Source organism: Macrobrachium nipponense, chromosome 41 (assembly GCF_015104395.2).
Source record: "Macrobrachium nipponense isolate FS-2020 chromosome 41, ASM1510439v2, whole genome shotgun sequence".
NCBI lineage: Eukaryota > Metazoa > Arthropoda > Malacostraca > Decapoda > Palaemonidae > Macrobrachium > Macrobrachium nipponense.
The window spans coordinates 40652417-40671119 of NC_061102.1; the positions used below are offsets into that span (position 1 = coordinate 40652417).

Consider the following 18703-nt stretch of genomic DNA (forward strand, 5'->3'; position numbering starts at 1 on the left):
ATGTAGATGGCTGCATAGGAAAAGATATGAACAATGTAATATTTAAGGACGCTAAAGGTGGCAGATTAATAGAAAAAACTGAAGTCATAGCATACTTGTTAATGTACAGGGATCCATAAGACAGATACCCTGAAGTGGAATATGTAAAGACTTGAGAATACTAGATTAAATGTGAACAAGGGCTGCTGAGTACATGGGAGTGCTGTAGAACACAGAAACAGTTGAGTCTGCAGGAAGAGCAAAGATCACAGGAGGCAGCCAAAAATGTAGGAGCCATTGTGGACACAAGATGGGTGGTAGTAATATGCAGGAGCAGCACAACAGATGTTGAACCTACTGAAGCAGAAACCTCAAAGAAGACACCAAGGGAGGAGATGTTGACAGTGGGCTTGAAACCATTGGCAGCATAGCTACAGTAAAAGACCATTGTCACAGTAATTTTTTTCATGGGAGAGTTGGCTATACAGTAGTACCTCGAGATACGAAAGGCTCTACTTACGAAAAACTCGAGATACGAAAGCCAGTGCGAAAAATTTTACTGCTCTACATATGAAAAGTTTTCAAGATACTAAAGGTTGTTGCTGTAAAGTCCCGAGATTCGCCCAGACCACTGAGAACAATTTTAAAACTCCCGCGCCGCCAACTGAGTAAACTCGCCACCATCCTCCCGCTCTCCCATTGGTTCCTGATGCTAGTCAACCCATAAGGTCCTGCTATCCTATTGGTTAGCATCTACCCCTTGTCCTTTAAGTATTATATTGGTAAAAGGATGCTGTAAATTGAAAAACTTATTCATGCAATACATTTAATAAAAAAAACATTAGGTAAAGATAGAATAAAGAATAGAAATGAATGGTTATTATACTGTTTGGTAGTTTCAGTAGTTGAAGAGAGATAATGAAAATTTATGGCTTACTGTGTAAAGTGATTGCTTATCGATCGTTCGATACTTGTAAGTGCTGGATGTAAACAGACGTTTGGAAGCTTTTTTTTGTTTGTTTATTATAGTTAATGGTTACTTAATAATTATTTGAAATGAGTACATGCAATACATTTAATAAAAAAATTGTGAATTAGATATCATAAAATATAAAATAAATCAGACTGCCAACAAATACGTATTTTTTAGAATTCTTCTTCTGCTTTATTATTACGTTACGTATACATATGTTTCATTATAGCTGTCAGTAACTCGGTATCTCCATTAGGTAAAGATAGAATAAAGAATAGAAATGAATGGTTATTATACTGTTTGGTAGTTTCATTAGTTGAAGAGAGATACTAATGACAATTTATGGCTTACTGTGTGCTAGGAAAAATTATTGCTTGGCGCTCGTTCGATACTCGTAAGACGGGTAAGAGCTGAATGTAAACAATCGATTGGAAGGTTTGTTTTTTGTTTGTTTGTGTATTATAGTTAATGATTAATTAATAATTATTTGAAATGAGTACATACTGATTATTTATACATTTTATTGGCATATTCTAAGCTTTTAGCTCTTAGGTTTAGATGTCAGAATCATAGACTAGGCTACAGTAGCAACCGCTAACATAGGCTAGGATTATTGCTAAGGGACATAGTATGCTAAAGTCGTAATAAAATGGGGTTGAACATTACATGCAGTTGAATATTACTCAAGTATGTACAGTATTGCCTTTTTGGAGTCATATTTCTTCCATTGGATCGGCATTGTAACCCTAGAACATGGGTTTTAGGCCTGGAAATATAATTTACTGGGGTGTTTTTGGAGGGCTTGGAACAGATTAGCCATTTTACATGTAAAATGTGTTTCAAGATACGAAAAACTCGTAATACGAAGGCCGCCTCGGAACGGATTAATTTCGTATCTCGAGGTACCACTGTAGTGATGAACTGGTTTTGGAGGATAAAGGATATATTGCTTGAGTCTGGTCTGGAAAACATCATCTTCAGAACTATAGAAACTCCTTGATGAAGAGGGGATGTAGTGACAACCTCTAGAGTATGGAGCCCAATATGAAGAATGAATACATAGAAGGAATAACAGATAAGGAGACTAGAAATCCATCTTAGCATGACTGGAGATAGTCCAGAGGAAGACATCCTTGGCAGGGAAAAGCTGAGAGTGAGAAAGCTGGTGATCAAGACGGACTGATATCGATTACTCCAAATTGCAGGAGACATGAAACTGAAAGCAGCTGCATTAGAAGAGATTCAGGATTTATGACTCGTATTCATGGTTGCAGAACAATGAGGAAAGGAGTCCAATGAATCACTACTGTAAAGACAGGAGCCTAATTTTTATTTAATATATTTGTACACTGCGGTGCATACAAGTACCACTGAATGACAGATTGTTTTTCATATGCAACACTACCAGAGGGAACACTGTTGGCCCCTGCATGAAGGGCACTGTGATTGTAGGTCCTTGTCCAGGGACAACATATATTAACTACCAAGATTAACAATCCTGGCCACACAAACATGATGTGGCATGATTATACTTCTTCAAAGGAATATATAAGTAAGGGTAGTTACATAAATCTATTTGAAACTGTGAAATCCCTTAATACTAAAACCAATAGCAGCTGATTGGACAACTGAAATGTAAAGCCACTGGCCAAAAGGCCAAATATTTAAAAACAAAAACTTTTTCATGGATTACTTGTAAGATGAATAAGATGAGTGGTAAAAGATGAATAAACTATGAAAGAAGTATGCCACAATACAAAACAATTGGGAAATAACAGTGTAAATCCTGATAAGAATGCCAGCACTTTCAAAAACAATGAAGTCATACAAAGGAATAAAACTAGTATCACCTTGTGGGACTTTGGAGCTGAATACACATATGAGCTGTTGGGCTTTCTTCTCTCCACGTTTTTCAAATTGGTGTGACTAGATGCATTTCACATGGAGAAATGCTATTTATAATCAGTGGGTTATTAAGAACAAATGACATTTGGAGATTGCTCAACTATGTAAGATAAGCTGAAGTTGTAAATTGTATAATTAATATTTACTTTTAAGTTGCTGAAGATTAACTTGATGAAAAGTTAATTACATATTTTTTTGCTATTGAGATTTATGTATTTATGGAAAGTAGGGCATAAAAGGATTAAAGCTTATTGTTTTTTTGTAGGCATGTGTAAGAAGTTGGCTTGCCCAGCAAACTTTAGCAAAAATGCGCTTGAGGAACCATGCAGCTACCTATATTCAAAAAGTATGGAGAGGTCACAGAGTTCGAAAGTGGTACCAGAATTTCCGCAGAGCCCTCATTCATTTCCAGGTTTGTTTACACATTGTTTACTATATTCATGTCAAAGATATATATGTTATTTTTGTTTGCTATATATTCACACTTGATAGTAGAGAATCAGCTTAAGTATCTGGGTTAAAAACCAATAGGCAACTGCAGGGTTATTGATCTTAGTCAGGAACTCTTTGGCACAAAGAACTGGCTGTCCTTTAGTATATTTAGTCAGTGAATCCTCCATGGAAACCTGTCTTGAATAGGTCAGGTAACCATTGCACACTCACAGACATTAATGTATGTAACACTACATTAACCCTTTAATGCCGATTGGACGTATTAAACGTTGATATAAATTGTCTGTTGGTTGCCGATTGGACGTATGGTACGTTGATATAAAAAAGTTTGTTTAAAAATTCACGGAAAAATAGTTATAGGCCTACTAGGCGAAAACTTTTGAATCACGCGCCTTGGGGGATGCTGGGAGCTCACGGATCAAGGTGTTGTTTTGTTTACAATCGTTTCCCAGGCGAGCAAGCATGAATTTCTTTCTTCTCGCACTAAAAAGCATCAGCGACACATCTCAGAAATTATTTCGTCATTTGACATAATTTTTATACCATTTTATATTAGCTGTTACATGGAGTATTATATATGAAAATGTGCGCAATTTCATGTCGAATACAACAAAAAACAACTCGTGGTTGTAGCTTTTATCAGTTTTGAAATATTTTCATATAAATAACAATAAGTGCCAAAATTTCAACCTTCGGTTAACTTTGACTCGACCGAAATTGTCAAAAATGCAATTGTAGGCTAAAACTATTACATTCTAGTAATATTCAATCATTTACCTTTATTTTGAAACATTGGAAGTCTCTTAACACAATATTTCGATTTATGGTTAATTTATGAAATAAACTTTTTCCTTACGTCCGCGCGGTAACTCTTCCGAAAAAATCATAAATTTTTTCGTCCGATTGTCCTAATGTTTGCACCATTTTAAATTAGCCGTTACATGAAGTTTTATATATGAAAATGTGTGCAATTTCATGTAGAATACAACCAAAAACAAACCATGGTTGTAGCTTTTATCAGTTTTGAAATATTTTCATATAAATAACAATAAATAGAACAAATTTGTCCTTCTGTCAACTTTAACTCAACCGAAATGGTTGAAAACTGCAATTGTAAGCTACAACACTTACAGTCTAGTAATATTCAATCAATTACCTTCATTTTGCAACAAACGGGAAGTCTCTAGCACAATACAGTGGTCCCCCCGTATACGCGGGGGATGCGTACCAGACCCCCAGTAAATAGTTAGTACCGCGAATGTTTGGAACCCCTATAAAAATGCTAAAAGCAGCCTATTTTGTTAGTTAAAATTCAAGAAAAACTCAAAATGAAGGTAATTGATTGAATATTACTAGACTGTAAGTGTTGTAGCTTACAATTACAGTTTTCAACCATTTCGGTCGAGTTAAAGTTGACAGAAGGACGAATTTTTTCTATTTATTTATTTTCATGCTTGGTTTTTTTAATAATTTAATCACAAAAAGTGCATTTTATGATGAAATTCATAAAAAAAACCCAGGAATTTGTGGATATTTATCATAGAAAAATACCGCGAATAATGCGGGGAAACGTTCCCAAGAGAAATCCGTGAACGTGTGAGTCCGCGAATCTGGAGAACGCGAATACGGGGGTCCACTGTATTTCAATTTATGGTGAATTTTTGAAAACGGCTTTGTTTTACGTCCGCGCGTTACGAATTCATGTATCATTTTGTGATAATATTTTCTCTGTTGCCTTGATTGTTTTACAATGTGTTATATACCAAAATGATCGCAATTTAGTGTACAATACATCGAAAAAAAATTAACTCGTTAGCTTTAACCGTTTTGCTCACAGCCCGATTTGTATACAATTATATATGAAATTTTTTTTTTTTGCGCTGTCATATATCCCTATATTTATGATAACGATATTTTTTTTCATTTCTGATGGTTGCATACTAAACTTCAGGCAATGACAAAAAAAGGAGCAAAAAATGAACTCTTAATCTTGAAAACTTAGCGTGCTGTGATTTAAAGAAAAAAAACATTTTTTCCGCTTCGGCGCTCGCTCGCAAACGCCGCCAGCATACGGGAGACGATTTTTAAAATACTGCTTCAGCGTTTAAGGGTTAATGTATAAAGTACAATACTGCACCATCAATAAAAATACTGTAAGAGAGAAAGAGCACCTTAAGGGGGCTGGCCGGCTAATGCCATTTTTTAAGGACAGGACTTTAACATTTATACCATTTAATAATAAGGACATCTCCAAACGGCATATGATTTTTGCCTCTGACCTTTGGATTTGTGACACCAAGGCGATTTATCCCAAAAATAACCATTTTTCAAATTCTATCTGCTCTCTTGATATTTAATATTAAGACCTGGGATTACTACCATATATAGACCTGTTGTAGACCTTCAATCAAATGAAGAGTTTTTCTTCTAAAAGTAATTTTTTTTACTAGATATGAATTTTTTCATTATGGTAAAAGAATAACCCCTATAAATCAGGAAAAAATTTTTAGAAAAAAAAATTGGAAAAAAGGTCTTCATTTGATCGTTCTATAATTTCTTTCTAAGGTATATACCGATTTTCAATGCTATAGTTTTAAAATTAAGGGAGAAGATAGAATTTGAAGGTCAGTAAGTATAGTTTTGAGATACGGAGGTTCAAAATTTTTCTTTGTATTTTTACAAAGAGACTGTTGATAAATAATGATTATTATGAATTTTATATTTCTTTTTGGGTATTAATAAACCAAAACTTTGCTATTTATCATAATTTAATCATAAATGAAGATCCCTTTGCTCATAGGTCATAGCCCGGGGCACTGCGTCAGGCATGAGACAGGCCACTCCTTCCTACGCAACTCTCTCTCTCTCTCTCTCTCTCTCTCTCTCTCTCTCTCTCTCTCTCTCTCTCTCTCTCTCTCTCTCTCTCTCTCTCTGCTTATTAGAGCAAATTTTCCTTATCTGTTCCTCTTTGGCATGATAAAATTCTTGGCGAAACAAAGATAAGCAGATGTAAAAGCAAGAGAATGTCAGAGGTGAAACTCAAACATGTACTCTTTTTACAAAGACAATTTAATAAATCATGATTATTATGAATTTCATATTCCTTTTTGGGTATTAATAAACAAAAGCTGTTATTTATAACAAATGAAGATCTCTTTGCTCAAAGACCGTAGCTTGGGACACTGCGACTTGTGCATCAGGCAAAACAGGGCGCTCCTTACTACACATCCCTCCCTCTCTCTTCACTAACTACTCTAATATCGTGGATATTATGATATTCTGAACTCATATCAGAGCAAATTTTCTTCTTCTGTATGTTAGCAAGATGTTTTGCATGTCTTTTCCTTTTGGCATGATGAAATTCTTGCCAAAACAAAGATAAACAGACGTAAAAGCAAGCGGATGTCAGAGGTGAAACTCGAACGTGTACCCTCTCATCTTTCTGCTCGCACTGAAGGGTGGTAAGCTGACAACCTTCCCTCCTGCGACTCATGGAATCTCTACAGATGCCATTGCTCACAATTGCTTTGACAATAATTATCAAAATTTACGATAACAGAAGAAATGTTGCATTTTCTTGTATGGACCAATGTTTTTGGCTTATTGAGTTACATATACTAATTACCCTGTAACTACGAAAGTAAGAGGAATTTTGACAAAATATTTCTTATACGCATTCTCCAATGCCATATGATGGTCCTTGAATTTTATCATGACTGTGCAATTTTTTGCCGTATACCCCCATATATAGGGGTACCAGCTGGCCCCCTTAACATGATGCATACACATACAGGCTACCTTGTATGCTAGGCTTACCCATTGACTTTACATAAAAGCACAATCATTCATGTAAATATAAACTTGATGAAACTACTATTGTAATGTACAAAATTTGAAACCATTTTTGAATATAACCAATAATTTTGTATCTTGTGTTCATTAGCCTTGCAGATTTAAATGTAAAAGTAAGTAAGTACTAGAGGGGAATGGGGACTGCTCGTCAGCAGAGTGGAAAGTTGAGATTGTGATGGCTAACAAAGATAATATCATGTTGAGGAATGGCAGTAGAATTGACAGACTAGCAATTAAGGCTGTCAGTAGTTCCAGTTGTCCCCTAAAAAAGGAAAAAGGGAATGCTGTCCTTGGGTGTGGAAAAAATAAAGCTCATTTATATGGCATGACATACAAAAATTTTCAGATTCTTATAACATCCAAACATATAGCTTAAACTTGAACAACAATGTATGACATTGGTTGGAACTTGTGGTAAATACAGTATTACCTCAGTTAGCTATGTTAATACATCTTTTGCCCTTGTGGATAACCGAAGTTTGTAGATACTGTAAAAAACTAGATGTAAAATACAAATTTCATAACCTTATTTTTCCTGTTTCGTCACTACCAAGTACTTTGTATGCTTTTATCATTATTACTGTTCAGGTTTCATGGATTGTGTCAAAGTGAAGTTATTTTCTTATATACTCAGTAAAAGTGATTTTGCAATATTGTTACATTGGGTAATTTTGCCTAGAATGTTGTCTAGCAGATGATGTCCTGCATGGAAAAGAATCATTCAACATATAATAGTATATTTTTATTACAGTATTTGTGATTTGATGCAAAGTATTAAAGTTTCTTATAAATAATTATTGTTTTAGGCACGTGTCCGAGGAGATATGACGCGGCAACGATTCCAAGTGATGCTAGAGGAATACAGGAAACAAAAAGTTAGTGAGAGGAAAAGGCTAAAAGAGGAAGAGGAATTGTCATTAGCATCAGTTACAACTTTAACTACAATATCTTCTGTGTCTCAGGAGCAGTCAGAACCTGTACAGCAGCCTCCTCCCCGTCGGAAATCAGCTTCCAATTTTCAGGTACTTCACATCTTATCTTTGCCTTTTTGTATATTGACAAGGCACATATTTCTTATCTTAGGATTATTCCAGAGCAAATATAAGATTTAAGTAAAATGTGAGTTTAGTTAAGTACTAGATTTTTTTCTCGTTATTATGAACATACAAGTTCCTTTAGTGCAGTAAATTATCTTTGGTTTGTAAGTTTCATGAAGTGCAAGACATTATTGCTTACTTTTCAGTTGAATATACAGGCAGTCCCCTATTTACGACGGGGTTCCGTTTTTGAGATGCGTCGTAAGCCGAAAATTTGTCGAAAATCCTTATTGCTTACTTTTCAGTAGAATATACAGGCAGTCCCCTATTTACGATGGGGCTCCGTTTTTGAGATGTGTCGTAAGCCGAAAATTTGTCGAAAATCATCAAAAATCCTAAGAAAACCTTACTTAAAATGCTTTGGGTGTCTATTGAAAACTATGTTAACTGCATTCGTATTGTACTTATCATCAAAAAACCTTAAAATATTGTTTAATGTATATACTCTTGTAAGATTTGATATTTAAAGACCAATTAAATGGCCTAAAATTTTGGAACTGAACATTACATGTGGTATAGGCTAGTTTTAGAAACGTGCAAGAGTTTGGCACTAGGCTAAGCCGAAGCTTTGCATTTCCTGACAACAGACAATAAATACAAATGTTGTTTTACTTATTCGAGAAACTTTTATTACTGTTATGTTGTTTCTATATTGAAAAAGTGCAAACTTTAAGGACTAGGCTAAGCCTGCCACATTCTTTGGATTTCATGACACGAAGTCAACAAAGCAGCATTTGTTTCAACAGAAGTCGACAAACTTTGTTTATGTATGATAACGATGACAATAAATATGTATGTTATTTTACTTATCTGAGAATCTATTATTCTGTTGTTTTTAATTTACGGCTGTTCTAGGCTATAATAAGTGCAACGTACAGTGGTACCTCGAGATACGAAAGGCTCAACTTACGAAAAACTCGAGATACGAAAGCTGGCACGAAAAATTTTACTGCTCTACATATGAAAAGTTTTCAAGATACGAAGGGTTTCTGAAAGTCCGAGATTCGCCCGATAACAATTTTGAAACTCGTGCCGCGCGCAGCCATCTTAGTTCTAGTAGACTCGCCACCATCCTCCTGCTCTCCCATTGGTTCCTGATGCTAGCCAAGCCATGAGATCCTTCTCTCCTATTGGACAGCATCCCTCCCATCATGCATCTTACGTGGTGGCGTCCCTTCGCTCAGCCGCTTCGCACCCGAAGCTTTATCGTACGCATTCGGCATTCGTTCGGTCCAACAATTTCGTTTAGTATCGTAAATTCGTTAGTGATTTCGTTGTGCTACTTTATCGTGTTGTGAGAACCTAATTAGTATACGTACTACATACGTAACTTAATTACGTACAGTACATATAGTCATGGGTACCAAGAAAGTTGCTGAAGTTCACAGAAAGAAGAGAATGCTTTCTATGGAGACAAAGATGGAGATAATAAAAAAGTATGAAGCTGGCTTGTGGTTGAGTGTGATCGCTAAGGAATACGGCCGAAATCCTTTGACGATAGGCACCATCCTTAAGCAGAAGGAAGCCATCAAAGCAGCACCTACACTTCCAATGCGTGACTATTTTGTCCAACAAGAGGAGACATGTGCATAATGAAATGGAAAGGCTGCTTCTTGTATGGATCGAGGACAAAGAAATCGATGGCGATACGATAACCGAGATGGCAATCTGCCAGAAGGCCAGCGCTATTTTCGGCGATTTGATTGCCCAAGCCGAAGACGACGGCGGAGAGGGAACATCAACGGCAACCCCAGAGTTCAAGGCTTCTCATGGGTGGTTCGAAAAATTCCGTAAACGGACTGGCATCCATTCGGTGGTGAAGAAATTGAAATTACGTAAAGTATAAAAAAGTAAAAAGATATGTAAAAATCAAAGTAAGACAAAGTAAATTTAATTTTAAGTTTTTTGTAAAGTTAAGTGTTACAGTTTTGTTAACCCTCTTACGCCGATTGGACGTATTAAACGTCGAGTCAAAATGTCTCCACCGTATGCCGATTGGACGTATCATACGTCGCTCAAAAAGTTTTTTAAAAAATTCGCGAAAAAATACTTATAGGCCTACCAGCCAAAAACTTTTGTATCACGCGCCTTGGGGGATGCTGGAGTTCACGGATCAAGGCGTTGTTTTTGTTTACAATCGCTACGCAGGCGCGCAAGCGCGAAATTTCTTTCTTATCGCACTAAAAGTATCAGTGACACATCTCGGAAATTATTTCGTCACTTTGACATAATGATTGCACCATTTTAAATTATCCTTTACATGAATGTATATATATGAAAATGTGCGCAATTTCATGCACAATACAACTAAAAAATACTCATGATTGTAGCTTTTATCAATTTTGAAATATTTTCATATAAATAACGATAAGTGCAAAAATTTCAACCTTCGGTCAACTTTGACTCTACAGAAATGGTCGAGAAACGCAATTGTAAGCTAAAAATTCTTATATTATAGTAATATTCAATCATTTGCCTTCATTTTGCAACAAATTGGACGTCTCTAGCACAATATTTCGATTTATGGTGAATTTATGAAAAAACTTTTTCCTTACGTTCGTGCGATAACTCTTCCGATAAATTTTTTGCGTGCGACTTGTCCTAATGTTTGCCACCCTTTTAAATTTGCCGTTACATAAAGTTTTATATATGGAAATGTGCGCAATTTCATGCACAATACAACAAAAAACAACCCATGGTTGTAGCTTTTATCAGTTTGAAATATTTTCATATAAATAACGTTAAGTGCAAAAAAGTTCAAACTTTCGGTCAGCTTTGACTCTACCGAAATGGTCGAAAAACGCAATGTAAGCTAAAACTCTTATATTCTAGTAATATTCAATCATTTACCTCATTTTGCAACGACTTGGAAGTCTCTAGCACAATATTTTGATTTATGGTGAATTTATGAAAAAAAAAAAAATTACGTTCGCGCGGTAACTCTTCCGAAAAAATCAGAATTTTTTTGTGCGATTGTCGAATGTTGCACCATTTAAAATTAGCTGTTTCATAAAGTTATATATGGAAAATGTCGGCGCAATTTTCATGTAGAATACAACTAAAAATGATTGAAGGTTGTAGCTTTTCTCTTTTTTCGAAATATTTGCATATAAATCACGATAAATAGAAAAAAAACCACGTTCGGTCAAAATTTGACTCTACCGAATAGTTGAAAAACGCAATTGTAAGCTAAAACTCTTACGGCCTAGTAATATTCCGTCATGTTTCTTCATTTTGAAACAAATTTGAAGTCTCTAAACAATATTGTGATTTATGGTGAATTTTTGAAAAATATATTTACCTTCACTCCGCGCGCCCCGATTCGCGGCCGCGAAACAAGTCTCCGAAATACGTACATGGCATTATCCTAATATTTGCTCCTTTTCATATTAGCCTTTTTATAGAGTTTCATATATCAAAATGTGCGCAAATTCATGAAGAATACAATAAAAATAATTGAAGGTTGTAGCTTTTTCCATCTTCGAAATATGTGCATATGGATATATAATTAAAATTTCGACATTCGGATCAAATTTAACTCGTCCGAAATGGTCGAAATCTGCAATTCTATCTAAAACTCTTACAGTATCGTATATTCAATCATTTGTCTTAATTTTGAAACAAATTGGAAGTCTCTAGAACATTATTTAGAATTACGGTGAATTTTTGAAAAAAAAATATTTTTTTTTGCGTCCCACCCGCGCGTTACGAATTCGTACATCATTTTGTGATAATATTTTTCCGGGGTGTTACTTTTATTGTTTTACAATGTATTATATATCAAAATGATCGCAATTTAGTGTACAATACAACGCAAAAAAAAGTAACTGGTTAGCTTTGACCGTTTTCTGCACAGCGTGATTTGAATACAATTATGTATGAATTTTTTTTTTTTTCGCTACCATATATCGCATTATTTACATATGATAATGATATTATTTTTTCATTCTGATGGTTGCATTATAAACTTCAGGCAATGACAAAAAAAGGAGCCAAAAAATGAATCTCTTAATCTTCAAAAGTAACGCGCGCTGTAATTTTTTGAAAAAATTATTTTTTCCACTTCCCCGCGCTCACTCCCAAACCAGCCCGGCATACGGGAGACGTTTTGATTTTTTTTAGGGCTCCGGCGTCAAGAGGGTTAATGTGTTTTGTAAAGTTTAGTTTGTTTTTTTCTGACATTTTTTTATGTGTTTCGTAAAGTTAAGTGTAAGTATCTGCCGTTTGTCCTCCTCCTCCTCTGCCGCCACTTTCGGAGATAGCCTCACTTGAAAGGTAAGCTTCCACATTTTACGTTACAGTAATACTATTTCTTGTACACTAATATACACTTTATTTACAGGTTTTCCATTTTTATTATTAAGTTACATATTGAATGGTCCAAATTGTTGTAGTATTTCATTGTTTATTGGTCAATTTACCTTTATTATGAAATTTACTGGGGTGTTTTGGGAGGGCTTGGAACGGATTAGCCATTTTACATGTAAAATGTGGTCCAAGATACGAAAACCTCGTGATACGAAAGGCGCCTCGGAACAGATTAATTTCGTATCTCGAGGTACTACTGTACCTTCATTTCCCGAATGTAAACAAAGAATCTACTGGCGGTGGCCATTTATATTTCATCAGCTGATAACTTCTTCATTCATGATTCACAAAGAATCATATTTTTTTTTATTCTATACATATTGGTGGAGGGGAAGGAGTCGGAGTCAAGGAGTTTCTCTCTCTCTCTCTCCCTCTCTCTCTCTCTCTCTCTCTCTCTCTCTCTCTCTCTCTCTCTCTCTCTCTCTCTCTGTCTGAGAAATAATTCTTATTTCACTCTTGATGGTCAGATATATGATGTTACTATTCAGTGGTCTCTCTCTCTCTCTCTCTCTCTCTCTCTCTCTCTCTCTCTCTCTCTCGTCTCTCTCTCTCTCTCTCTCTCTCTCTCTCTGATAAATTCTTATTTCACTCTTGATGGTCAGATATATGATGTTACTATTCAGTGGTCTCTCTCTCTCTCTCTCTCTCTCTCTCTCTCTCTCTCTCTCTCTCTCTCTCTCTCTCTCTCTCTCTCTGTTATTGGCTGTAGGTATATATTTTTAATGGTAAAATGTTTAAGATGACTTTGAAATTATATTAATAATATAATCTCAAAGATTAATACAGTAATAGGTCAGTAATTTAATGTATATGAAGTAGGATGTTATTTAAGGTTTACATTTGGTATCTGAACTTTCAAGATAGGCAGTTATTAGCATTTTTAGTGGTGGTTTTAACTATTCATGGGTTTTTAACATTTCACAGGGGTGTCTGGTACACATCCCCCACAAATATGGGGGAACACTGCACATGATCCAGAATTATCTGGATTGTTTCATCCATGGGGACATTTGTGAAGAGTGACTCCACTTCCATCAATGCAATAATTCCTCTGGGGGGTGTCATTTTCAGGGCTTCTGTAAACTTGGCAGAGGACTTCAAACTGTGGTCATCTGGAATATAAGGAGTCAAAATAGTATTCAATTTCTTCGCAAGCTGGTACGTAGAATTAGATGGAGGAATTTGGCTAATAATGGGGCATAACGGGATCCCTGGTTTAGGGTTTTAACATTCCCATATATGTAGCCAAGATTGTAATCCCCTACAATCGGTAGGAAGTGAAGGGCATTGGAAGCTGCATTGACAGTCTCAATAATCCTATTAGCCTCAAGTTTAATGTCATCTACTGGGTTCTTAGTGATTCTCTGAAATTTGCTGCTGTCTGCCAGTATCTCATCCAACTTGTGGTGGTATTCTTCAGTGCGAATGAGTACTAATGCAGTGGTTTTATCGGCCCGACGGACGGTGACATCCTCTTTAGCTTGAAGTTCTTTGGCTGCTTTCTTCAGGAGCCTGTCGATCACAGCATTCACTCTTGTAATCGCTGCGTTCTGTGAGGGCCATGGCCAAGAGGAGGGGCTGCAGGATGCCATCATGGAATGCTTGCACCACCTGGAAAAGAAAGATGCTGAAAAGAGAATGAGGACTATAATGAAGAAGCTGGTCGCCCTCAGCGGAGGAAACTACAGCTCCCACATAAGAGAGAAGAATTCATTAATCTGACCGATGATGTACTTACCGCTGAACAAGACAGAATTCTACGTATGGGACTCAATTGCCATTTCTCTACCCGACCAAGGCCCATGGAGAAACGCCTTGAGATCGAGTACCTACAGACACCCTGCAGCCCCTCCCCTTGGCTGAGGCCCTCACAGAACACAGTGATTACAAGCATAAACACTTGTAGGGTTTCTTGAGGGTTCGGAAATGTCACATGCCTTTAAAAGATTGCATATGACAATTATTCAAGTTCCAACGATTTTAAAAGTTTGCATGTATGTGAATTCATGTGACTCAAATCTCCTAAGTGCTAGGTGTTACTGCAATACAGGCAGTCCCTGGCTTATGACGGGTTCAGCTTACGACGTTCTGAGGTTACGGTGCTTTTCAATTATATTCATCAGAAATTATTTCCAGGTTTACGGTGCTTGTTCCAGGGTTACGCTGCTACAGCGCTGATGTGGCAGAAGAAATATGACTCCAAAAATGCAAAATAATTAATATTTTAAAGTTTTTTTTTATGAAAAAAGCAATTAAATGCAGTTTACATACATTTTTAATACACTCAAAGCATTAAAAGTAAGTTTTTCTTGGGATTTTTGACGCTTTTTCGACTTACAACGATTTTTGGCTTACGACGCGACATAATTGCAGAAGCAAAAACACGAAAGTTGAAAATATTTTATAGGCCTATTAAGTTGCAGTTTCACTATGTTAAAATGTCATTTGACTGTGTAAATATTAAATCGGAGAATTGTACATTTAGTTCTTATTTATGTAACTTTAGAGCTTTATTAGCTTAAGTGTTCAAGTTGATTCATATACTCAATACAATGGTAGTATTGTTAGAATATTGACTGTTCTTTTCAGACTAATATACCACCCCACAAACTGCATCGTAGGCAAAGTGAAAATGTTATTGGAGAACGTAGATCATCGGAATGTCCTCAGTCCCACTTGCCAGAAGTAGGACGAAGATTAAGTGAAACCAGTGTTCCTTTGCGTAGACCATCTTATAGCAATGCTGCTGTTCAGGTATGTTTTTTTCTCCATAGTTCCTGACCCAAAACTTGGTCCAATGTTACCTGTGTTTTCATTTTTTATATGATTTTTTAAAGTTATGTAGTGTATTATTTACATGTGTAGACTAGATAACTCCAAATTCACACATCTGGTCATGGTAACTGATTATTGTAACTTTCCAGTATTTGGATGGTTTAACTCCTTAAACAATTTGAGTTATGAATCTACTTTTGGTTGTGAACTGAATGATTAAGGAAAGAAGAAATTAATTGAAATTGTAAGAGGTGAGGCTGAGGGTTTTGTTATAGTTTAGGGATGACTGTGGAAGAAGCAGAGTACTTCAGCAGCTGTGGTTACATATTGAGTTTTGAAGGCACTGGGGAAAATAAGCATTCTGTAACAACCCACATTCTTATAAAGTGGAAACAGAACTTGTTGGTTGAAGCTATTTTAGTATTGTTACTGGACTGGAGTTCGTATTTAGTTAAGTATTAATCTTGTCTTGTTTTGCATGCACAGGTACATAATAGACAGAGTGATGAAAACTCAGGAACGTCGACACCTCCAGCCTCACCAAGTACTGTTGAAATGGATAAGCCTATGCATAAAGCAAAGTCATTCCGCCATCGTCCATACAGTAAAGTTCCCTTAGCCGACCAAACAGCAGCTATGCCATCAGGTAATGGATTATTTTTGACATGCTTTAAATTTTGTGTTTGTTTTTGTAGATCAAGTATTGAACCTTTGTTTTTTGTTATATGTATGCTGTTTTTTTCCCTTAATTTTATGACATAGCATTTGTACTCAGTAATGTTAAAATGCATTTATATATTCCCTCTATATTGCTGGGAACCTAACTAGTGCTCTAGTTGAGTTTAAATAATTTAATTTTAACTATGATGTTTTGCTCTTTCAAGAAAAACACTATCTTTATTATTTTTGTGTTAATTGTAAGAAAATGGTTACAGGACAGTTATTAGCAAAGGTAGAGAATTTCTTTGGAAACGGTAATAAAAGAATAAGTTGTGTGTGAATGCAAGGTCTTTTCCAAAGACCATTAAGAATTGGTTTGTTTATGCATTTAGCCATGTGTATATTCATGCCTAAGGGATTTCAGTGTTTTGAAACCCAAATGTCCCTGTTATTGTAGACTTTGGTAACCGACTCATCTGTTGCAGTCTCCAAATACTTATGCAGTAACCACTCTTTTTAACAGCACTAAAAGGTCCCAAGGGGGTTTGGGTACATCTTAAAATTAGTTATATGAGTAGTAAATACCTTGGCCTACCCCAAGTTTCTTACCCTAGTCTTTGCTATCTTATGAAAATTTACACTAACCTGAAAACAACTTAAAGAATCCAGAGGAGTAAAACCATACATTATAGATATAATAAGCGTATATTAAAAAAAATTATGCTCCCACAGATAACATGTCCCATGAAAGACTGTCATAATAAGCAGTCCTACCAAAACTATTCTAAATCAATAACTGTATCATCATAGACAAGCAATCCATAAGTAGTGTATATATTGTATGTATGTGTATGGGTATGGAATGTATAAGATAACAATACAAAATGAAATTGACCAAACTAACCATGAGGTTATACATCAGCACAAAATGGTAACACTGTATTTAACCTGTTTTTCTTTTTGCCATAAGTAGAGCATATTGTTAATGCAATCCGGTTTTGTATATAAGTGTAATCAATTTGCTGTTGTTTGAACATTTACACTTGTGTTGTGCAACTCATAAGGTTTATCTCTCTCCCCCCCCCACACCGTTCTCTCGCACGCGCGCTCTCATTTTTCACACAAACACCATTCACGTTTGAGTTGAACTACCAAGTGCAGTGTGGGAAAATTTGTCATCTTAGACATTATACCATTACAGGCGGCCCGCGGTTAACGGCGCAATCACTCAACGGCGAATCGGTTTTACGGCGGTCGTCAAAAATATTAATTAAAAAGATAAGTCATTTTAAAGGTATCTTTATGGCACAATTTTCAGTTAACAGCGCCGCTAGCGCCGTTGTCTAACGAGTTCATACATTTGTAGAAATGCCGTTCAGACCATAAAGGTTATGCAAATTATATTAACAAATTTTATGGAGAGTTATTACGTAGGTATTAGGTAAAATATATGCCTCTGACGCTGTTCTATGCCGAAAATATCAAGTTACATAAGTGCAAATTTAGCTATGGATGTGTCGAGTTATAAATGTTCATGCTTTTGTTTAAAATGTGTATGAAAATGTATTACGTGAAAGGCATTTTTATTTCTGTACAGAAATATGATACAAAGGCAGCTTTTGAAACTGCCCTTCACGTTATCAAATACGACGTTTTTTCATGTTCTTTTTTGTGAGCCGCCGCCTGCCGCTCTTCCGAAAATATCAATTTAAAAAAAGTGCAAATTAGCGATCAATGTGTCGATTTTATAAATGTTTATGCTTTTATGTTTAAAATGTGTATGAAAATGTATTACGAATAGAGTATTTTTATTTCTGTGCAGAAATATGATAAAAAGGCAGCTTTTGAAACTGCCCTTCAAGTTATCAACTACGATGTTTTTTCAAGTTCGTTCTTGTATGCCGCCGTCTGCTGCTCTTCCGAAAATATAGAGTTAAAAAGCGTGCAAATTTAGCGATCGATGTGTCTATTTTTTAAATGTTTTTGCTTTTATGTTTAAAATGTGTATGAAAATATATTACGTAAAGGTATTTTCATTTTTGTACAGAAATAAGATACAAATTAAGGCAGCCTTTGTAACTACGCTCCACGTTGTCAGGGATGGGATGTTTTTTCATGTTATCGTTTCTTGTCTGCCAGTTCCGAAAATGCATTGTGTTATTTTATTAATTATGCATCTCTTCCATAAATCCTTTAAAAAGTTATACATTATTTCACTGTATCCAAGAATATTATATGTATTCTCATATTATTGTATTTTAAAATACTACGGCAAATTTAAGCCCGTATTCCGCGGAGCGGCCAATGTTGTGGTTTGAAATCAGCTGATGAATACAAGTTTGTTTCACCATAACGCAATTCTGAGCGAATGCTCTTGCCTCTAGTTAGCATAAACGAATATCTAGATACTTGACTTATATGAGACAAAGTTATTTTTCCTTATACAGCGTGTTTTTAGGTGGAAATATTTATTGAAAATGTCTCGTTGTGAATGTGAACTACTTTATTTTCGTTAACATATTACTTTGGCGGCATGTTTATTGCGTAAAAAATTACGTGATTCCGTTCGCAATAATCCTTTATATCATCGTAATACGAACTTTACATTATTTATCTTATATCGGCGTGAAACCAACAGTAA

At 35.6% G+C, this 18703-nt stretch overlaps 1 protein-coding gene across 5 annotated transcripts in view; it reads left to right on the top strand.

The window, feature by feature from the left end:
* The window catches only part of LOC135212719 (unconventional myosin-IXAa-like), a 371838-nt gene that overhangs the window by 215103 nt on the left and 138032 nt on the right, over positions 1–18703 (top strand). For all 5 annotated transcript variants that reach the window (XM_064246413.1, XM_064246417.1, XM_064246414.1 and 2 more), the window contains exons 17-20: positions 3123–3269; positions 7969–8184; positions 15217–15381; positions 15889–16048. In XM_064246413.1, the coding sequence (XP_064102483.1) occupies positions 3123–3269; positions 7969–8184; positions 15217–15381; positions 15889–16048 (688 nt within the window). The remainder of the gene's footprint in view (positions 1–3122; positions 3270–7968; positions 8185–15216; positions 15382–15888; positions 16049–18703) is intronic.